At 41.0% G+C, this 23,850-nt stretch overlaps 1 protein-coding gene across 3 annotated transcripts in view; it reads right to left on the bottom strand.

Moving 5' to 3' along the window:
* Nucleotides 1-23,427, bottom strand: part of MYH10 (myosin heavy chain 10) — a 105,283-nt gene extending 81,856 nt beyond the window's left edge. For all 3 annotated transcript variants that reach the window (XM_052808760.1, XM_052808758.1, XM_052808759.1), the window contains exons 1-3: nt 23,313-23,427; nt 20,222-20,599; nt 6,646-6,802 (exon numbers count right to left, since the gene is read on the bottom strand). In XM_052808760.1, the coding sequence (XP_052664720.1) occupies nt 6,646-6,802; nt 20,222-20,566 (502 nt within the window). In that variant the 5' untranslated portion in view covers nt 20,567-20,599; nt 23,313-23,427. The remainder of the gene's footprint in view (nt 1-6,645; nt 6,803-20,221; nt 20,600-23,312) is intronic.
* Nucleotides 23,428-23,850: the final 423 nt, after the last annotated feature.

The raw sequence follows: 23,850 nt of genomic DNA, 5'->3' as shown, positions 1-23,850 counted from the left end.
GAGCTTAAATTAAACTAAAGCTTCAGAATAGAAGCAGGTGCTGGCTGAGTAATATGCACAAAATGATTCATCTTATGAATGATAAGTTGGATGCACTTAGTCTTGAATTCCTGTCTGTAGGCTATCACAGTCACAATTCAATTATAATGCCAGCTTGCACAGCAAGTTTTAAAATTAAAATCATCAGTTGGTCAGAGTATCAACCAAAAAAATCATGGAACTGCCTAATCTGCTGCAACACTTCACTTCAGAAGTGGGGAGAAAACAGCCAAGGCACCAAATAAACTAAGAATACTTTATGTAACAAATGTCACTCCTGTCTTATTTTTAAATATAAAGAAAGTTACTTCTTGAAGTTACACAAAAAAAAAAAATGTAAGTCAACCACTTCAAGTAACACTAAGCAACTAAGCCTTAAGAAAAGAGTTGTTTACTGTAAATATCATCATGCCTAATTAAGTTTGTAACCTTGAGGTTGAACAGCAATAAAGAACAGGGATCCAAACACATTTTGACACAGAGAAAGACAAAAGGTTAGGAACTGTTGTCACAAGCACTAAAGTACTAAAACTTTTCCAACAGTAACAAAAAAGTTAAGAAAAAGACATGATAGTATACTATAATCTATTTCTAGAAACCAAGTTCAATTGAGTTTGTTCAATAAGTAATTGCTACTGATGTTATTCAGAGATGGTCTAGCAAGGGGCGATAATTTAAATCATGAAAATAACTTCACAGTCACTTAAGCACACAGATTTAATATCAAGAGACAGAATGGAAGAGTGAGGGGAAGGGGATGAAATATTGCACAATAGGTTCAGCTGACAGAAGCATTTCTCATTTTTCTTCAAATTCAAAAGTAACGAGACAGAAGACTTTCAGCATGATGGATTTCAGTTTTTTCTACTTCATTTCTTGCTTCAAGAATCTCTTTCCCTCCACTCAGCCATTAAGACCACTCTATATTACGTTCCTATTGGTATACAAACCAATCTTGATGTTAATGTTATTGTCACCTAAGTATTTATGTACCACACCAGCCTGATTGGACAAAGTGAAAACACAGAAATCACAGTGTAACAATAAAGAGACCTATAAATCCTTCACGTTACATTTACCAAGCAGCTAGTTCTGCTTAGATTGCCATACTACACTTTGTAACTAGTTAAAAAGCTTTGGGGAATCTTTTGGTAAGTCAAGATGTAATGAAAATATCAAGAATAATAATTGCACATATATGAGGTTCTATATACTCCTCACATAACGGAGAATGCTAGTCATCACTCTCAGGCTTTTTAGTCTCAGAGCAATTTTTTCCTCTTCCATTTGAAGATTTAATAGACCTTTAAAGAAAAGTTGTCATATTTTAGTTTCAATTATTTTCTTCCATATCTTGGAGGGGGAGGAGCAAAGGTCCCCAAAGGGAGGACTTAAATCTAGATTAACTAAAAATATAGAACAATATGATGTTTTTAAGAGAGAAGTATTGCATCTATAGGCAGTACTGGCTTCTCCAACACCAAGTGTTCATGTATTACACTGTTTCCGATAAACCTTCTCTGCAACAGGATTAAAGGCAGTCCTAAAATATCAGTGCTAATTCAGTGCTCATCAAGATGTCCTCAGGGAAACAGGATAAAAAGGAGAGACTAAGCATAATTATACAAGAGTATAGTATTATATTAATTAGTAGGCAAGCTGGTCTTTGGCAACAAAAAGCAAACAAGTTTTCCTTAATATTTCTTCCAAAGCACTTTTAAGAGTCAGTGAATAAACAGGCATAATAAAACAATGCCATACTTCCTCTAGAAATACAGTGGGAGAATAGGGAGGAGGGAGAAGAGAAAGCCAAGTATGGTAAAAGCACTAGAGAAAACTGTATGTTAGTGCTGCTTTCACACAATCAAGTCTCCGTTGCCAGTAAAATAGTCATAGATGAACCATTAGACTTACAGAATTAGTTTTCTTAAAGAAAATCCTAGTCCCTGTCAAAACATTTTCTTCTTGCTACTTATAACTTTTAGCAGTACAGACCACTAGCAAGTCTTGCAAATTGTATTACCAAACAGAATTAAGGTCAATGTTGTCACAGGGATTAGGATACCAATTCCTTATGACCATGTCAACTGTCCAGCAGCTGTGAAAAGCTCAGTCTTGCATTCTTTTGTGAAGCACTCCAACTCCAACCCTACGCATTTCTGCATACAATTTCTGTCTAGGGCTAAACAATTTCAATATGCCTACAAGCCTCTGAGTTATGTGTACTTATGCTTCAACATAACATTAGGAAAATGAAGAGAAAGCACAGGAGAAATCCACTAAACCACCCATGAAGTAACACTTACCCTACTACCACACTACTTTGAAAAACAATTGCTAGGAGAGAGGGGAAATCCAGTATGTAAAGCTGAATTGCATATTATTATCTTCTGAGGTCAAGGCACTGGGTAATGAGTCTTTTCCTGAAGAGAAATCCTGTCATAATCAAAACGCACCCAAAGCCTTGCTTGCTTTTAATGTGTTCACATTTAATCTTTACTACAAGTCCTGCAGAGGCGGCAACACTTATAAGATCCAGCAATCAATGAAGTTTGCTTTTCCTTGCAAAACTTGCCTCAAATCCCTAGTGCATCACAGCTGCACCACCACTGAACTGTTCATCTGCAACACTCAGCCATTAAAAACAATTCTGCACTTCCCTCTTTCTTGTGATAGCTTACACTAATCCAATACATCTCTCTGGAGAGTACTATTCCCTCTCCAAAATGGCAAACTGGGCTTCTTGAACATACTCTGTTTTACTGCTCTTCCCCCCACCTCTTTGTCCTCCATGTTTAACAAGCACTGAAATAGATTTTCAGCCCATTCTCTTCCGTACTAAAGAGCACAATGAGAGCTGACCTGTGAAGACTGCAGGGCTGAATGTCCCCCTAAACAGGAAATTCTTCAAGGGGACAAGAACAGAGAAGCAGTTCGATGACTGGCAGTTAGCAATGCTTCCAATACAACCTTTTCCTAACAGAGAGCACACTGTGAAATGTAGTGCTCCATTTATATCGCCAGTTTAACAGAATGGAGTATTTCCAGCAACATTTAAGACACGGAATAACTACTGAGATGAACATGCGTCAGTTCTGCCAACCAAAAATCCTTTTGCTTTCATAATCTACAACAGAAATCTGTATTTTGTTGTTTAAGCACAAGTATTGTTTTAAACATGCAAAACTTCAGATTAGCAGAAACTTGATCTCTCATCTTCTGTGCTCTGATTTAAAGGCATGAAAGCATTAAGATACTGAGTAACAGGTTACTCCCTGTACCAGACTACCAGCACAGAAAAATTGTGTTTTAAAAGATAATGTTGTTCAGAGTCACACCTCAGGTCCAGGTATCATGTTAATCAGTGTAAGCACATCTCACAAACACCTACAAAATTAGTAGTTTATGATTAGCTACAAGGAAAGTAAACATGGATTATACTGAACAGGCCAGAAAAATACAGCCAACCACTTTCATTGACTTAAACTAGTGGTTAAGGTATTTCTATAAAGGTATGGTCATACTATCCAAAGGAATTACATTCCTATGGTTTCAATTTCAGTTTTGAATCATAATAATTAAACTTTAGATATCAAATATGGGAAACACAAGTCATTCATATCAAAAGAAATCTATGAATATGCTATAACAGCAAAATCATGACTTGCAATAGTACTGGAATAACTAATCTCCTCTACTACTACACTCTACCATCCTGTCTCTACCTCCCAAAGCAACATGTGCACAAACGTGGACATGAACTGCAGAAAAACAGGTTTATAACTATAACTACGTGTTAGTAACTTATCAGCAAAAGCATCCTAGTCAAGGATTATGCTGCAAATAAGTGCTTGCAGAGACTGCCGATGACTTAATCGGAATCGCTGTGATTCAAACAGCTAGTTCGTGGTTAGAGACCTATTTCTACTAGCTAAAAGTTTGACATACATTCTCTGTTTCTTTAGTTTAAGACTGAAAGTCTAGCAAAACATAAGGCATAGTTAGAAAATTAAGGAAACTTTGTGCATTATGTTAAACCTTTGGCTGGCAGGGAAAACATAGCTCTCCCTACCAAATTCTAGGCAAACTCAGTAGCTGACCTTGTGTTGCCACTGATAGCCAGAAAATAAGTTTAATATTGTAATAATCTCCTACTGTTAAGACAAGTAGTATTTGATGTCCTAATGATTAGAAAACCTTAGTTGTTGTAATTGCAAGTTTTACTTACATGAAGACTTAAATTCATTTCCCTAAAGTGCCTGTCTCTCTGCTCCAGGTCCCATCTAGAGGCTCTGTAAGCAAAGAGGGACCAGCACTGAGCAGCATAGTCCCAGATTTCTCTTCCACTTATGCCCTTTCGACATATTCATTAGTCATTCTTATCGTGACTGATCACTGCTTCATAAGCCTATGCAAAGCCAGGGTGATTGTATAAAATCACCAATACAAATAGCAGTGAGTTTTCATACTTCAGGCAAGTGTATCTCCAGAAGTCTGTACGCCACCTTCCTCCTAAAGGAACCAGTGTCTGTAAACAGTTTCATGAGTCCACTATAAGTTCAGAAGCAGCCCTGTTTTTCTCTTCCTCTGATCCAACCCAATCAGGCAAGAACAGTTGGTTTAGTAAAATATTTGCCAAGCACAAAACTGTTAATGCCTGTTCTAGAGTTTTTACTTATCCTTGGCAATGCAGTTGTGAAGGCAAACCATCAACGGGAAATTCACTGGTTGATTGCAATCACTTGCTAAAATAAACAGGGAGTAGCTCCATACAGGTAAAGGGCACTAGATACACAGATTTAGTTAACCTTGAAGTTATTCCCTAATAAATTGATCCTGTTGCATAGTTTTCATCTACTCTTATTCCAATCTTTGGCTTCATTCTTTCAAATGAAAAGAACTCAGACTATCAAAATAAAAAAGAAAGCAAGCACAGAAACACACAGAGATTTGATACAAAATATAAACCTCCATATATCAGTACAGAAACAAGACAAAACTGTAACCAAACATGTACCATCATGTAAAAATTGTTTTCATTTCATCTTCCAAAAATAGTAAAATTTGTACACATAGCAAAATCTCCAGAGATATAAATCAGTACTAGCATGGTATGTGAACAAATATATAGAGCACCTGAAGTGTGATAACTACTGACATTGACTTACTTTATTAGAGGACATTTGTCTCAAGAACTTTTCAAAACTTCTTGAGACAATTTCAAAAGATATTGAGCTTTTGGAGTGGGAAGCCCTTATCCACAAACCACTTGAGACTGCTAGGAATAAACTCCTTAAAATAATCTTAAAGTTTGCTCTATTCTTCCACACAAACTTGTTGTTAGGGGGTCCGCTGATGGGAGCTATTAGAGGCTGTTGTTCTGGTCAAGAGGCCATTGTTTTTTTTCCCCATAAAAACACAGCCCCAAACTTGCCCCTGCATCACCCTGCTCAGTGGTGATGGTATAGTTTCTTCTGGGGTGAAAGAGCACTCAGCAATCCAGCAATCTGTAGTTTATTATTAAGCAGCCCTAAAGACAAAGGCACAACTGAAGAAACAAAGACAGTGATTTATTTAAAGATGGGAAATGTCCTTTTAAAAAAAGATTTACATTTAAATGGTTGGCTAACCTGGTAGCAGGAACAGTGTTTTCTTAGTTTGTGTGAACTGGGTCAAATAGCTTTTCACCTACTTCCAGTACACCTATAACACGTCTATAGCAGAAAACATAGTAAGTTTTTCAGACCTGCCTCTTCATTACACACACTTTTCTAGATACAACATCCTGGTGTTCCCACTTCAGTAAAACAGCCACCTAAATATCAGCCAATATTGGGTAGTATGAGCTGTGTTTCCAACATACTATGTCAGAAGTGCAATTTTACAAGTTCAACAGCATGTGTTTATTTCAACACATTTATATAATGTCAGATTCACAGTTTTCATTATTTGTCCAGCACAGCCCTAAAGCCAAAATTTGAAGCATGTGCCCACCATAAACTTACTCTCTATTCTACTACAGACATGACCTATACCAGTTTGGAGAAAAAAAATAAATAATTAAAAAATCTTAAAGGGTTAAGCATTTCCCTGACCTCTTTTTGAACTGAAACATACTATTGTTTCATTGTCACTTCAGATTATTTATCAGCTGCCAAAACACCAACATTTTTATAGAATTAGAGAGACAAGTCATTAACATACTTTAGCTTTCCCTTTTCAATCACAATTTTTCATTCTTACTTCATTCAAAGCCAGTGCACTAACATCTTTTGACATGAATCTTCTCTCTTCTTTAAGAAAAAAGTGTTTCTACTACAACTTTCAGTGCCACCAGCTGGCACAGTACACTTCCTATTAGCGTTAGTTTGCTTCTGTGCCTCAGTAAGTCAGACAAATATGCCGACAGAGGTCAACCTCCAAGTTATTTCTACTCTGAAAGTTTAAGGTTCCAGATAAGAAAGCTTTTTTCCCCCTTTCAAGTACTAGAAAATATTCTGATCGTGTTAGAAGTTACTATATAGCTGGATAACAAAGCTCCTGAGTTTTAGGTGCATTACAAAGAGTTGTCAGCTAACTGTTAAGTAACATTTAAGTAATTCTTACCTTGTAGCATGCATCTATATGCAGATTCAGATATTGCATAAATGTGCGGTGGCATTTCATGGCGCTTCTTCCCTCTGTACATCTCGATAATGTTTTCTGAATAGATCGGGAGGTTCTTGTAAGGATTTATAACTACGCAGAACAGCCCTGAATAGGTCTTAAAAAAAAGAAACAACATTTCTGTTAGTAAACAGTATTGAAATAGAGCCACAAAGAGCAGAAAAGTTTTTTCACAGGTTCTATACTATTTATTTTAGAACAAAATTGAGGTCCTTTTTGTTGAGCAACTCAAAGTACATGCTATATTCAAATTATTGGTTTCTAGTTCTCTTTAAAGGCTCTTTAATTACCTGCATAAAAAGTAATTTAAAGATAATAAATGGGAGTAAACATGAAGTGAAGCATCTGATCTCTTTCCCACAGATATTTAAATCTGCCATTTGCCAAGTTACAGGATTTATAGACATCTTTTGATGTTCAACTCCTTCAGAAAAATGTGCAAAGTTATTTTCTCATTTTTGAAGGAACTGATTGTCTCAATTAGTCTAGTAAATAATTTGGAAAAGGAAAAAGCCTATTTCCAACCACCACTATTTCTGCTATCCTACTATTTTTTCATATTTGTATGTCTTTCCTGCCCATCAGCCTCTCAATCCCAAAGCAGTCTCCTCCTGGAGAGGTCATTCCCTCCACTGTCCCACCCCAGCTGATGGATAGCCTGGCAGCTGGCACTGCAGACGCCAGTTCATACTCTGCTTTTAGAGTTGATACTGAACAGAAGTTATCAGGACTATTATAACATCAAGAAACTCAAGAACAAATTTTACATTGCTTATTTCATTGACTTTTATTGAGGCATTTCTGTTTAGTCAAAAAACACCAGAAGTTTTACAAAATTGAGCACACATTGCAAACGATATATACAGGTCCACATTTCCGTACAAGTGAAATATCAAAGAGTACTTCAGAACAGTTCAATCTCTGTTCCATAGAAGTTATTTATAAGGAAGTTATCATTAAAATATATATGAAAGAAAAATGTATACAGGCAGCCACTGATACTTTGTTATCTGTGAGGGACAGATGAGCATGGTCTGGCTGTATGGGCCTTACTAGTTGTCAAAAGTTAAGCTCACAGACAGGCAGTTTTGCACCATGCAAAAAACAGAGCTAATCCATGGTGTTTCCCTAAACCAAGGCATCCGGATGGCTCTTGCCTTTTCAGAATCAACGTAAAATGATGGTTTTGAAGCAAGCAAAACCTCTCCATTCACCTATATTTCATCACATGCTTTGAAAGTGTGTTCTTTTTGGTCATTAATACTATTCACACCTTTACTAGCACAGGAACATTAGCAAGACGCATCAGTTTTGACAGAAACAGGGGTTATCCTTCTGAATGTCAGGAAAGCTGTGGTTTTTACCTTTGCAGGCTGAGAGAAGACAAGGGACAGAGACAGTAGGAAGACAGCATTAACAGCTGTTAAGAGCCTGTAGTATTAAGCAGGTAGCTCATTATTCTTACAACATTTGTAGATTTAAAAAATATTTCTGCTACATTTGTATGGACAGAGTAGCTGAAATTCCTGATCTGCCTTTTTTTTTTTAATATATAAAAGACTTTATTTGGAGGAAAAGGTGCCCTATTCTTTCTACACCTCCAAGGGATTCTGGAAAGACAGACTGAAGGTGATCTCTGAATTGAGTCAGAAGCACCATTGGTAAAGAAAAAGAACTTGGTTTTATACCAGATGTTCTGACATAAAGACATCTTATGTCCTTATGGGACAATAACCTCTCTGCTTTGGTCAGATCTGCTGGGTGATAAGTACTGCAGTGCCTTACCTAGCCAAACATCTTTGGTAATAAGGTATTTATTTCTGAAGAGAAAGGAAACAGATGTTATCACATCAACTGACCCAAACATAAAGAACAACTTATCAGTCATTAACTCAAGCATGGGTCTGTTGGCAAGTGGGCAGTTCCTCCCCAGCCTCATGTTCCTACAACTGTCCCTCTTGCCAGCATCAGCACCCTTGCAGTAACTTACCGAGCTGGATACTACTGAAGATAAATTTCAAAGAGAATTGGTTGGTAATAGAATCAGTTCCCTGATCAAACTCATTCATGGCCACTAGTGATACTTTAGGGGAGAGGGAAGGCAAGACAGTTATTTTAATAGCATGGTACAACTGACCAAGGAGCCAATCAATTGATAAATACTGGATCTACCTTCCTAGCCAGCCAGTTCCCTGTTGTACTCAACTGAGGTCATCCACATTCATCTATAATTACTACGGGTGATAGGAAGGCATCAAGAATTACCATAAGCCTGATTTCCATTCTAGTCTTCAAATAAAGATAACTAGAAGGAAGGCACACCTTCACCAAGCCCATCATATGATCACCAGCTCAAAAATCACTGAACAGCACCTACACTGTGTTTTTCTACTACAGCCACATCTAAAGAAAAAAAGACTTGTTTATTGCTGACTGCAAATGGGATCCGGTCACGAGCAAAAGAATTCACACAGCCAAAGTCCATTTCCTGATCTGTCCCAACACACCCTCTGACCAGTGTAATGGCATGAACATTTGCTTAAGCCAGCAGACCTCTTTCCTCCAGGATGATTCTGGACTCTTATCCAGCAGCAGTTCTGAGCCCAGGTCTGTTTTTCACCCACCCAGCTTCAGAGACTTGCAATTTACCTCCATGGGCTGCTGTTCTATATCTTACTGTGGATGGGAACTCTCAAAACAGTGACTGATAGTTAAGCTGTAAGGGTATTGCTGTATATACTAGCTATATTACAGTCACCCTCTTTCAAGAGCAACACCTCTATTTCTCTGCAAATTAATCTAAAACTTTTATCAGTTGTTTTGGTCCTTTTATGTTCACAAAGGAAAGTTGTTGGGTTTTCCCCAGTATCACTGCCCTTCCCCAGACATGAATAAACTGAACTGGTAAGTTAAAAAAAAAAAAAAAAAATCTTAAGTGCTAGGATAAGAACAGCTATTTGAAGATTATCCTTCCCTCCTCCCCTGAGTTGCTTTGGCATCTTTTGTTTATTTCCCCAACACAGACATGTACTAAGTGTTATTACTGTTTAGCGCCATAAAGAATTAATAATTTATAAAAACAAACTTAACAATCCTTCAGACCTCTATTGATGATAGTCTAGAAAGGCTTCTAGGTTAGGTATCTCCCAATGAAGTAACTGGATGGATCAGTGAACCTGGAATGATCAGAATAAGCAAAGTCCAGCTAGATGCCAACATAACTCAGCCAATCTAGAGGAAGACCAGCAAATGTCCTGGGCAAATGAAAAGGGTTAATTTAAGAAGCTCTATATTGAACAGGGCCAAATTAGAAAAATTAGAAGTTAGGAAGCACAAAATTCTACTGTTTCACCAGTGCTGGGGTTCATTTATTTGAAACTAAACCTAAAGGATAGGCTTTTATCCCTGACCATTAAGTCTGTGTCACAACATAGCTCTTCACATGCGGCACCTTGAACTCCAACATCTTGATTTCCTGCACATTTGTCACTCTGTTCACTCTCCTGCTGTTTCCCTGCAGAATTTAAAAATCACACTGTCTTCAAAACATCACTACACTGTACAGCCTTAATTTATTCAAAGGAAGATGGAACTGAGTTCTCCCACAAGGCTCCCAAGTTTCCTGACCATCATCTATTGCAGAAAGCAACATATGACCACATTGGTGGGTTCGTTTTGTGGCTTGGTAAGCATATAAACACAGAAGGGATGCTTTTATTGACTCAGATTTAATTGGGAGGGAAGTAAATGGTACAAAAATTTTATACAGCTATTTTATAACTGCAAGTCTCACCATACAAGTATATTACTCTAAGACAGCAGATTGGAGGTACAGGCTTTCTGCATGCAAATTGAAGACACGAACAGTAGGCTGAGATTGTTTACACACCTTGAAAAGCTTCTTGGTGACCAGCCATAGAAAGAATTAACAGTAATACTTGCACACCTGCCTTACAAATGGACACCCTACTTAATGAATACCACCATGTAGCTGTTAAAGATGCCCAGAGCTTTCAGACATGCCACAGGGACAGAGTGATGTCCTCTGCCTCCTCTCTGTTCTGCAGTACTTGGACTCTGCCAAAACTGTCATATCTGAATTACAGTTAGGATCAAGCACTGAAGAGCTACAGTAACTAGCCAGTCTGGACGAAGAACCAGACTTCAATAATTTTTCAGCTGACAGAGGCAGATATGTATATTAAGAACTTAAAGGCAAATAAAGATGCTTATTCACCTTGAGATCATGGGATCAGCTGCAAACAAGCTAGTTGCTTGAAACACACACATTTCTGCTTTACCAAGGAACAGGATATAGACAATAAGAACCAACAGCTATAAGGCTGGTTGGAATGTACACTCTCTAGGCAAGGCTCCAGAGACAAACAGTAAAGCAGTGCTCTGACAGAGGCTTCTTATACAAACTCTCCTTCAAGACACTAATTGTGGAGTTTGAATGTTTCCAGATGCTTACAAGCCTTTATCCAGTAGTATATCATTTAGTAATTTGGATTTCAGTAAGCTATCCCAGACTGCAGAGTTCAGGTTCCTGGCGCTGGCCTATTTGAAGACTACATTATATTCCTAGCAGTAAGCAACCTGAGAAAGAGGTATATGTAAGTGAACTACTGGCAAATAGAGAGTGCACTATTTCCAGGTGAAAGCACATGGGAATTTAGGCTCTAAATTTGGAGTGTGGGCTCCAAAGCAAGAAAGGTTTTCATGGCCTGTCTTCCCTTAAAACTATATGAAGCCTCCATTGTGTATACACATATGGTGGTATTAGTGTCAAAAGCCTTGTACAATTCCTTAGATTAATAGCTCAGCTTTACAGTTTTTGCATCAAGGAATATGCTGTTACAACTGTTAGGTTCATTCCTCCTGCCACAACATCAAAAGGCCTTTTCAAAACATCACTTCAGAGTGCATTAGCAAGATGCAGGTAAATTTTTCAGATTTGTAACAATCAGTTTGCATCACCTGAGTATCCAGGCTCAACATTTATCTCCAGTTCTTCAAATATAGAGAGTGACAGATTTACTCTATTACTACATAAATAATTAAGCTGAAGTAAGCATCTAGACATCTCCTATTATTACCTGAAATACAAACCAGCAGTTTCTAGCCTAGAAAGCAATACCTGTTTCAAGCAGTATCCCATATACTAATGGGGTAGAGCACGTTCTCCAGATTAGTAAATTGCATCATCATAGCATTTTGTTGTCTGGTTTCACTTCCTGAGGTCATGGACATGCCTTTCACACTCCAAGACCCATTAAGTCCTCTGATCTTGGCATGGTTTTCTCATGTACTACCTCTTCCCCCAGAACGATGCAGTTATCCAACCGTAAATTCAAGCCTTAAAGAAGGGCAGGCAGCTCTTCAGTCTACAATGGCAGAAAAGTGAGGCTGTGGCCTGGAGTGGAACATGTTCTCTGCTTTGCACAGCAGCTAATCCCCAGCTACAACCCAGCTCCCCTCAGGGCAGAGGCAGAGGGGCCACACAGCTGGCCCACCACCATGGGCAGCCCCCACACCACCACCCTGAGCCCATGCTACCCAGCCAGGGCACAGTCAAAACTGGAACCCAGAAGTTATTGCAGACATCTCTGTACAAGCCCAAACTGCTAGTTTGGAGGAGAAAAAAAGAAAAAAAAAAAAAAAAAAAAAAGTCCTGTTGACACCCAGGAGGTTGGAGTTAAGGGTGCCAACAAGGGAAAGGAACCCCCTGCAGGGTAATGGGAACCTCAGCTCTGATCAAGGCTGGGGGACAAGCACCACTGACTGTTACTCAGGGCAACTGAAAAATAAAATCTGCGCACGAGGAGAATGAGAAAGGGAAGGAGCACAACACACATACAAGCTATTGAAGCACAGCCCAAACTTTAGAGGACTTGTCTATTGATGTTCTCTACAACTATCACTAAAGAGAGGACGTTCACCAGTAATGTAGTTTCACATTTATAGCCTTCAGGTTATGTGTTTAAGGAGATAAAAACCAACATTAAATCAGCAGTGCAGGTTATACTCCTGCTCAGTAAGCTCACCACCTCTCAGACAGGCTCAGTGTCACAGCCACTCAGACAGCATGACTGCTTCAGCCACAGCAACTGCTAAGACATAAAACATGATCTCAGGTTGCACCAGGGCCAGAAAAGTATTAATACCCTTTCATAAGGCTCCTGTATAGCTGCATGTTGGAGCTTGATTGCTCTACAGAAGGCTTAGAACAGGCTACCCATGCCTTCTGATGCAGGCATACAGCTTGAAGGGGTGTCTTGCAACACAGTGCATTCCACAGAGCGCTTGGAGTCCATAATCCAATTTATTGCACCTTTTTAGGCTGCTAATCTACCATTTTTAATAGAAGCAGAGAATATGACAAGAACATGCACTTTTTCATACCTCTGCTTGCCTGAAGGCAAGGAAGGCATTGATTCACTTCCCTCAAATCCCTCTGACATTTCTAACAAAGTAAAACCCTACACAGGACTCTCTCAACTTCATCACATTTATGAGTCCTCCAGAAAATCAGAGTTAATTTAAAAATAAGTTCTTGTGTCAAAGCAGCCCTTACAATTTGAACCCCGGCATTTCTTCTGCACTATATTATTTACTAGATCCAGTGACTGGTTTGTGTGAAGGAAGAAGATGAAATTAAGTAACAAACTCTTGAGAAACAAATTTCTTACAGGTTCTTTTAATACCAGTCATCACTACTCAGTAATGTGAAACATTCCCAAGTGGACCAGCACGAAAATTAAAGCAAACAGAACACAGAAGCTTACATAATAACACAGATTGTTCTAGGTTACACTCTGGCCTCACAAGAGGCAGCAGCTTAAGAGAAGAAACAGCTTATAGACAGTTCCTCAAGTGCAGTATTGTAAGAGCGTCTACCCACAGCAGGCTCTGGAACTGGGGACTACAGCGTATTTCTCATTCTTTCCCTCTTCTGCCCCAATAAAATGGAAAGTACATTAAAAAAAAGAAAGTAGCACAGGGCTGCAGAGCAATTACAGAGGTAATGCTTGTAATTATCAAAAAATATCTGCTGAAGTATTTTTGGTTGCACAATAGTAAGCATGTTTTCTTCTTTACTGGTAGAAAGAAAACCCAGTAGGCATATACTCAGAGAGAAATAATTAGCAGCAAGGTTCCAGGAGCTGTCAGCCTTACATAAACAGTTTCCAACCCTTTTGAAAAAGTCTTTACAAAAAAAAAAAAAAAAAAGTCGAGGAGTGGGCAGGGAAGATAATGCATAGTTCATTAGAGTTTGAAGGACTTAAGTTGAATCTAACCCTTTCCTCAATACTGCTTCACCATCTTTTTGTCCTTCCTCAAGGAACAACAAAACTAGTCATTTCTAACTTGACTTCACCTACAGCATGCACACATCTTGTGCCACACGCTCCCACCTTAAACTCTCCAGCTGAGCACCCAAAACATGGGACATGGGCTCACCAACAACAGACAGGACCAGGGGAACATCCCACATACAGTCACACTAAGGCAAGAGGCCATCTGGATACTGACATGGGTTAATGGAAGTCAAGCGTTTGAGAAATTCTATTAATTCTAATCCTTTTGACTGAATGAGGTCAGGAAGCAGTTAAGTAGTAGTTGCAATGATTTATGGTTGTATCAGCAAGCTACATATAATCACAACTGTGGGCAATGGACTTCCTCCAGGAGAGCTGGGACTAGAACAGATGTGGCAACAGCAACTTTTTTTTTTTTTTTAAATAGATTTTTATAAAGCCCATTGGATTTTGAATAGCTTAGTTTTTACTGTAGCTTAATGACACCCTACGTTTGAGTGAGCAATTTCTTCATCCCATCTTACTGCACTGGGTACAGGAATGGCAACTTTTGACTTCACAAGACAGACTTCTGGTCCTGTGATATCTTCTTTCAGTTTGATTATCTTTTCTAACTTGAACACTTATAGACCCATTGAGTAGACAACATGCCATTTACCCAGGAACTTTTCAGGTATTAGCCTACACTTACCAGTCAGACCATTAAAATACAGCCATCTGCAACTCAGATGTTATATTTGTCTGGAAAATCAGTAAGGTGTGTCAAACCTCCATACTATTATTGTTTGCTATCCATACTATTAGTGTGTGCTAATGCACTTAACAAGAAACCCATTTTGGTTTAAAAAAATATTTCTGTTAACAAGATGAGCATAAGGTTATGTTTTTACATTCATTAATAGAGTATGTAGGAACATAAACATTTAAAGTATGCTTTAAAAGGGAAATGGAAGGTTTTTCTTGCCATCAAAAGAGGTACTGACACAAAAGCAGAGTTTTAAATTGCTGGAAAAAGTGTCACCTAGCCCTGACATATTAACAGTCAGCCCTGAGTATTAACAGTCATTAGCTTATTCATTCCAGTTCCAGCCATTGTCTGCAATATCAAGAACAAGTTGCTTTCCATCTAAGTAGAAATGAGGTATTTACATTCCTGATCTATGCAACTAGCTGCATTTTGAGTAACTGAAATGCTTTTAAAAAAGACTTAAAAATTCAAAACTCTAGGAAAGTTATATCCAGAATGCTGCCTAACAAAGTGTTGAAACATTATTTAGAGTGATCAGGAACACTCCTGACCACTTTAAGAGGTATAGCAGCTCTCGCCCAAAAAAAAGAAAAAAAAATCATCTTGCCCTGAAGCGAAAAAGGACTCTCAAACTGCACACTAACTAGTCACTTTCTCTTCCAAGTGCAGAGAAAACAAAATGGTAAAAAGCAACTTAAATACTTAAAAAAAAAAAAAAATACTGACACAGTTCTTCCCTTCAGATCAGCTATGAGAGTCAAATTGGGTAGTAAACTTTGAGTAGAAGCCTAATTTTGAACATAACTGACATGCCTATATATAAACTTTCTGAATAGACACTGAAGCTAATATGTTGTTGATATTGAAGTGCAGAGATCAAGATGGAAAAAACCACCTCCTCCTACACCAGAAACTCCTTTGCAGCTTTCAGACCTTATCTGTAGCCGTCCACCAAAGCACCTAAGTATTTCTCCCCTCCATATTGTCAAGTGCAGCATCTGTCCTCCTAGCACCTTATTTTCAGACTAAGTTCTCCTTCTTGTTTATCTCCCCTGCCACTCCCATCCCTTCCAACCAAAACCAGAGACCCATTTCAAGCGTCTCCTTTTTCCCAGGACTCCAACTGAAGGAGACAGCTATAGCTTGGACAGCCAAAGTCACTTCTTCAGCTGGGCTTCACACACACACCCCCAATAGCAAACTGGCACCACAAACCTGAGCCATGAACAAAACTGCTCCTGAACCTCTACAGCTTACAGCACAGCAGTTTAAAAATTGAAGTCAGTGATTTCCTACATTCAGGTACCATATTGGACCATGAAGAGTTTGGAAGCTGGTTCATGAGAAACCCCAAACTTCATGAAGTAGTGACATGGAGCAGTCATCTTGCCTAATTACAGCTTGACACAAATCATTACAGCAACAGTGGTCTTGAGAACCTGTTAGCATTCAAGGCTGATAGACCCTTAACTTCCACTGTTTCCAGTGGATGTCTCCATTTCATTGTCTGATTCAAAGATTATTTCGCCACACCCCATGAAACCCTATTTTGCTGACATGACTTAAGCAGGAACCAAAATCTAGGGCTGATATCTAGGTGCCTTCACAATGGCATTTTACATGCAGGTCTTGTAAAAATAGAGATGTTTCCTCACTCAGGCTACAGACCTTGGTGACCCAAAACCTCTGACAACTAGAGTCTTAAAGCAATGCCCTCGGAAAGATATCTGGAACTCAGTTCATCATGGTATAAGGATATTCAAGAACCACTACAAAACCAGTCTGAGCAAAATAACACTTATTCCAAATCTTCAAAGGACCTCCTAAGCCTTTGGGTATTCCTCCTGGGTACCCTTACAATGAACTACCTCCAGTTTCTGATCTACAGCTATGAAGGATATTACTAAATACAGGCTGAAGCTAGTGTTAAAGCTGGCCACTCTAAAGCAGAGCAGCCAAAATAGTAGTTTTATATGAAGCTGAAGAATTGACAGTTCACAAGCATTTAAGGTAACCAAAAGCCATGAGAAGCTGCCACTACAGCAAGACATGAGAGACCAATTTAGAGTATTAGTGACTCAAATGATACATCCCTGCCATAAGAAATGCTGATAACCCTAGAAAAGCACAAAATTTGGAAAAATTCAGCTATGAAACACATGGAAGAGTACAAATGCCTACCAAAGGTAGAAGTAATGAGAAAAAAAAACTGCTGTAGATGGCTGCACCTTCACAGAACCAACACTTACACTTTATGAAAACCAAGCCTCAAACATGAGCAGGGATATTCTTGGGGACTCCCAGATTCTGCACTATCATGCTTAGTCATTGACAGGTTAAGGAGATAAGTCCAAGTGCAAGAAGTCACAATGATAGATTTACCCGTTCTCAGGGGTAAAAACATACATATAGTATACTCCAAAGAATTTGCAAAGATAGTACAGCTTCTCTAGGAAAGAATTTTTTCTAACATATTCTTCAGTTACACTCAAAAGAAACTTTGTGGCAAGAAATGGAATAGGTGATATTAAAAGTGGAGCAAGAAATGAAGTTATTTCATCTCCAAAGCAAAACTGGGATCTCTATAGTTTACACTCCAACCATTCTTCCCAGCAGTTCTTGTACGTACAAGTTCTGCTACCTTTCATCTTCTATGCTGTCATGAACAGACCAGAAATAAAAGACAGGACCAAGCACGGACATCACGCTTTTACAAGCCACTGGTCTTCCACATTCTCCATTTGAGTTCATCTCCCACAGCACAGTAATAATGCAACCCAGAGCCCAAGATCATGCCACTTGGCAGACATTAGAAATGCTAGAAGTTCCAGAAACTCCTCGCCATCCCTACTTAGATGTTACATGAAACTCTTGATGAAATGAGCATCACTGCCCAGGTCATGCCGACTGGCACTAGCTAGCTTTAGTCAGCCCTCCCTGTTCCTCCAGCAGTGTCATCTTGGAGAGGTAGATTATAGACAGATGACTAGACCCACTGGCCAAATCCCTCAACTCGTTTGTTTCCTTTCTAGGGATTGAAAGGAAACATGTATCTACTTCAGTTGACAGTCCTTCATCTTCTACTTCCTAGAAAGGCAACACTGCATGCTGCCTATTGTGAATTAAAGGAAACCAAATCAGATTCACCATCTCCATCTTAACTACTTGAGACCAACACCAAAATACAAGATTTCAGTTTGGTTATTATGGGAGTACTATCTGGAAATCAAAACATACCCTTAACTAACTCTTGTCACAGCCAAAGCACCATAATTCTCTTCATCAGCTCAGTTAGCTTTGGCTCTTTTTCTTACACCATGAGAACTTCAGCAGGATAGGCAAGCAATGGCAATTGCTCTGGGCTGTGCAGTAAGCAGCAGCAACGACAGTGCCACATTCAAGAAGTTTAGGGAACCCTGACAGAGAACCCTACCAGAACTAAAATCCCCACCAGCTCAAGTCCTTGATGAAGTTTCTCTCCATGGCCTGTTGATCTTTGCCAGCATTTAGCCGTTACTCTAACAGTGCTTGCAACTGCTTTTTCCCCCCCCTTCAAAAAATAAGCTGAATTTTAATTTCAGACAAGAACTCATTGTTACAGCTGCATAGAAACATTATTCTTGGTAACAGTAGCATCCTCCAGCAAGGTTCCTGTAACTCAGACCTCCAGTTAAGGCCAACAAATCCATTAGCTTCTTGATCCCAACCAACTTCTTCCAGCTTGGGGGCGGGGGAGGTCATTAGTAATATACTGATGAGGTAATCCTCCTATGTGACAGCAGTATCTCAATGCCAAGGAACCAAGTTTTAGAGTCTGCCTCAACAGTTAAAGAATGAAAGCAGAAAGCACCCTTTTGGGAAGGGGGGGTGGGGAAAAAAAAAAAAGGTAAGTCACCCATAGGATATCAGTTAAACTCCACATATAAGCAAGCCAGCCTTTCACAAAGCAAAGGTTTTTAATTTGTCAGTCATTCAAAGTAACACAGTACTGTATCATCTGTGTATATAGAAGAGTGACAGGTTCTCAACGCCATCCTCCAGAAGCATTTGTGGCTATGTTTACTGTATGGAGTCCTTGGACTGGAGCTTGCTTTGACATTTAAGGCCTTCAGCTTTTAACCTTCATAATGAAATACAGTTGTAATAGTTGTAATGAATTTCATAACAACTAGCATTATGATTGATACATATACTGAAAACTTTTGACCTATCAACTTGTTTACTTTTAATTTTCAATCCAGTCCTTACTAATTATCCAATTAGTTTACTTATAAGCTTGTAGAAAGCATTCCAGAAGTATTTTTCACTGAGCTCTGCTGTAAGAGTCTTGGTGGAAGGCCTTGGAAGGGTAAAAACCAAAAACCCACAGAGGAAACTGACAAAGAAGCACAAATATGAAGAATATTTTGAAGTTGCATATAATTTTTAGTAAGTCCAAATATTACCAAGGTCTAAGCAAAAAAGGTACCCCATTAATACCCAAATGGAGGGGAAAATGAGCCAACTAACTAGCGGAACTAAATAAAGTGGATTTAAGTGTTAGAACAAGTGTTTATTAAAATGAGCCAAGCATTTAAGCAGATGTTCCAGTTTCTTTTAAGATAGAAAGTCTACTTGTAGCTCTTAATGATACTCTGACTCAACAAGTCACTATGCAATCACTTTGCCAAGAGACAAGGAGCTACTCTTAACTGTACAGCACAGACACTCATTTAGCATTGTTCAAGGAAGGAATGAGGTCAAAAGCAGCATCAATGGCGTTGTGATTCCTAACTCTATAGAAAGATGGTGATAAGCCAGATGTTCCAATTAGTGCTTCAAAACCACTGAAAAAAGAAAGCTTTATCTTATTGGTTTATTTTAAGCACTTGAACACATTCTTTCCTGGCCCACTAAGTTGATATTAGATTCCAAAAAGACATTTGGCATTCCTAGCACTCTCCAACTTCAGCTTTTAAATAATAGCATAGCCTCTTAATATAATTTTTAATACGTAGCAAGTTAAAACAAGATATATGCTTATTCATGTGAGCAATTAAACAGGAGTAATTCAGCAAAGTTAGGTTTTGTAATCTCTCGTCAGCTCAAACAAGCCATTTGATACTATTCACTGTATCAGTTAAGCATGTCTGAGGCAAGTGCTCTAATGAGTGGCATGAGCTAAGCACCCAGAGTTGCCATTTAGCATTCTATTTTTGAAAGATGCTTGCAAAATTATTTCCATAGGAGAATTTTTTATTATTTGTTTTATGACAACAGAGTTCTTGACCTGTACACAGCATGGAAAAAGACCCTGGGCTAACCTAAATGCTAGGGACACAAAGTATTTAGGCTACCAAAATCAGAAACAAGACCCACTTCCTCCGTTTCAAATGGGTAAAAGAATGGGAATCAGGTAAGTTCAGCTGAATTAGCACCCGTAATGAATCTAATAATTAGTACTTACATAGATGAGCCCAGAGTAATACCGATCCTTTAAATTATGCAATACAGAGGCTTCATTTAAACAGGTTAATTCTGCCATGTCTTCCACTTTAGAGAACTTGGGAGGATTCATCTTCTGAATATCATCTTTATTGACTAGTGCTTTCTTTCCGTTCTCTGCCAGTTCGACCAACACTTCATCCCCTTTTTCCTCCTTGATGCTGGCTGCCTCAAAACCATGGCGTTCTGAAGGAATCCACACCAACTTTTTAGCAGTCCAATCAGCCTGGGTGGCAGGGTTGTAGATTACAGCCCTATCCACGAAGAGGTATCTCTCCGGATCTTCCTGTCCGGATCTTTGTGCCATTGTAGGAAGTGAAGGTATCCACTATCAGTTACCCTGTAAATTGGAGCGGAAAAAAGCAAAAAGTACGTTACATACTATATTCTTATTGATGAAATGAATGGCACATCAATAAAATGATCTATCACAAGTATCTGTATCTTCTCTTGAAGAAGCATCATTCATTTCTTCCATAGTCTAAAGAAGTTGCTATACAACTGAGAGCCCCTAGTCACTCAGCGGCCCCCTCTGAATAAACCAACTGCCACACAAAAGTTAAAGTGTTCTGTCAGGTATAACCCCAGACCCAGTACAGGAAACGCGGTATAAACTGGTTCTAATTGTGCACCAGCTAAGGAGAGACATTGCAACAAACATGAGAGCTACAAGCAGGAAAAACACGCATCTGTCTTCTGTGCTTAAATAAGGAAGAAGAGCAAATTTAATAAGAGCTTGCCAGTAAACTCAACTTTACTTAACAGTAAAAAAAAAAAAAAATCCAATATCAAAATATTAAAAAAAAAAAAAATGTTCAGTGGATAGCTAACTACAGTAACCAGAAGGTGACAAGAATGTTTTCCAATGGGGATTTTCAACTACAGACAAGCACTTGAGACACTTGGGGTTTCTGCAAGCCATTAAGCTAGCTAAACTTTGCTCATATTCTTCCTGAAAAACATAAGACTTTGCATTTCTACAGCCTGCTTCTGTTCTGTTGTGAGCACTGACATTACCATATCCCAAAAAAATGTCTCCAGATCTCAAGTTTACCTTGAGGCTCAAGACGCAGCAAGGACTGATGTTAGATTTTCCAGCAGCTTCACGAGTAGTTTGGAGGGGAAAGAAAAACTGCTGACAAGAGCTCCTGCGCACTCATTTTACTTATTTGCCTCTGTCTAAGAGATGCCACTGCATCTTTTGTTAATCCTACTGTCACATCCAGGATTCCTGGAGCTAGCAGTTTCATCTGTAACTGCCTGGGGAACAATAAGGTCAAGCCTGACACCTAGTACTCAGGTCATTAAATATCTTGTTTTTTCACACACTAGATCTTTTCTGCTGAAGAATGTTACATTAGCTAATTGTAGCCTTTTCCAGCAGGCAACCTAAAGGTTAGTTTCAAAAGCAAGGAAGGTTTTGCAAACTGCATCTGTCATCTTGCATACTACGGTATGCACCCTGATGGAAGTTCTGCAACACACCCATCCTCAGAACATGTAATTAAATACAATAGTTGTGTCTCCATCTTCAGCATGGATATTCGTTACATTGTCCAACTTTAATGTAAAGTAAGCATGAAATCATTGAACCCTTCAGAGGTTTGAGGAGCAGACCGTTTACTACAGTTGGCTTAATTCAAATCAAGAGGTGATGACTCAACATTTAAAGTATTTTAGAAGAGCCTCTGAGAGAAAAACCTCAGTGAAGAAAGAGGGAATTGTGGAGGGGACACCTTAAGAGATAGATGGACGACTCAGCCAGGAAAATGAAGATATTCATCAAGGAATGCTACCTTTGGCTCAAGAAGCCCACAAGTTTAATATCCGAGTCTCCAACCCCAGTTCAGAAAGCTGATTGTTGGAACTCCAGCTGTAGCCTAGCACAGTGGAGACAAAGACCTGAAACACCATTGCTGCCCTCGTGTGCAAATGCATCTCGGTGTCAAGTCTCTGAAAGCTCCCTGGCCAGGTATGACAGACAACCAAACGCATCCATGATAAGTTCAGTCTCGCTTTTGCACACTGAGATGTAGCAAAGCCTAGAGGTCAAATAAAACTCATACGACAAAATTAATCATTATCGTTCCCCATTGGAATTAAAGGCTGAAGACTGAAATGAATGCATGGACTGACTTTATACCAGTCCCTGAGGAATATACCTAACATCGGGGGACCACAGACAGTTTCAGGGTCATTCTTCCACTTTGGCTTTTAATTCCACAGAGCCCATCACAAAAGACCTTCTGCAGAAGCAAAGCAAGTTGCAGCTTACTCTACTCAAGGCTCCTCTGTTAACAATGGCATTCAAATGAAATACACAAATGAGCAAATTTATCATGCAGGAATCCAGCACTCCCAAAAGACGACTAGTGCAAGGAAAAAAAAAAAAAAGAGGAAGAAAGAAAGAAAAACCCTACACACGTTCTGCTTCTCTAAACAAAAAGGGGATAGGGGGAGCACCGGCGGAGATGGGGAGTGGCATCCCTCAGTGCAGCCCGGGCATTTTCAAGGACAGGGGCAGCCCGAGGAGCCGCAGAAGCCGCACCGCCCCCGGGCGCCGAGGGCTGATGCTCGCCGCCGTCCTGCTGCGGGAGCGGCTGCGGAACCCCCCCCGGCAGGGCCGCAGGCCCCGCCGCCGCCCCGAAGGACAAAGGAGGCGGCCGGGGCCGCTCGGCCCGGCGGCGGCCCCCTCCCCAGCGCAGCCCGGCCCCAGCCCCGCGCCCAGCCGCCGCCCCGCCCGCGCGGAGGCTGCGGGAAAGGGAGAAAATGGCCACCTTCCCCTCACCGATGCAGCCGGCAGCGGCGGCGATGCGGCGGAGGGGGGGGGTGGGGGGGGGGGCGGAGGATGGTGGGGGGGATGCGGCGGAGCGGGCGGGCGGGACGGACGGCGCGGCCCACACAAGGGGGTCTTTGTGTGCCGGGCCCACCGCCCCGCCCCACCCCACCCCCACCGCGGGCGGGCCCGGCCGCGCGCCCCCGGCGAGCCCCCCCCCCCCCCCCGGCCCAGCCCGCCCCAGGGAGCTCAGGGCCGCCGGTCCCCGCCGCCTCACCTGTGTAGCGCCCGGCCGCCGCCGTGCCCCGGAGCTCGCACCGCCCGCCCGGCTCCTCAGCACTCGCGCCGCTCCGCCCCCCGCCCGCCGCGCTCCTTTAGCGCCACACCGAGCCCTCCGCCCCCCACTCGCCGCCGACGACGACCCCGCCCCCCCCGCCGCCGGCCGCCGCCCTCCCATTGGACGACGGCCACGTCCGTCCGCCCCCGCGCGCTCGCCCATTGGCCCGCGGCGCGGCCGCTCTCCAGCCACGGCCATAGCAACCTCCACACGCTACCCTCCAAACCCCGCCTCCTCGCCTCGCCCCGCCCCCTCAGCCCTCACTGGCGGGCTCCGCCCGCCCGTCGGCCCACAGCGCTCCTCTCACTGGGCGTCCGCCACGCCTGTCGGGGCGGGCTCCGCCCCGTGCTGCAGCACGCCCGGCGGGGGGGCGCGGCGCGTCCCCGGCGCTGCAGCGGGCGGTGCGCGCGGTGCTGCAGCGCGGGGCGGGCGCGCGCTTCCCCTTCACCCACCCACCGTGCGCGCCCCCCCCACCCCC

This window comes from Harpia harpyja, chromosome 14, assembly GCF_026419915.1.
Source record: "Harpia harpyja isolate bHarHar1 chromosome 14, bHarHar1 primary haplotype, whole genome shotgun sequence".
NCBI lineage: Eukaryota > Metazoa > Chordata > Aves > Accipitriformes > Accipitridae > Harpia > Harpia harpyja.
This window is presented reverse-complemented; position numbering and strand designations above follow the sequence as displayed.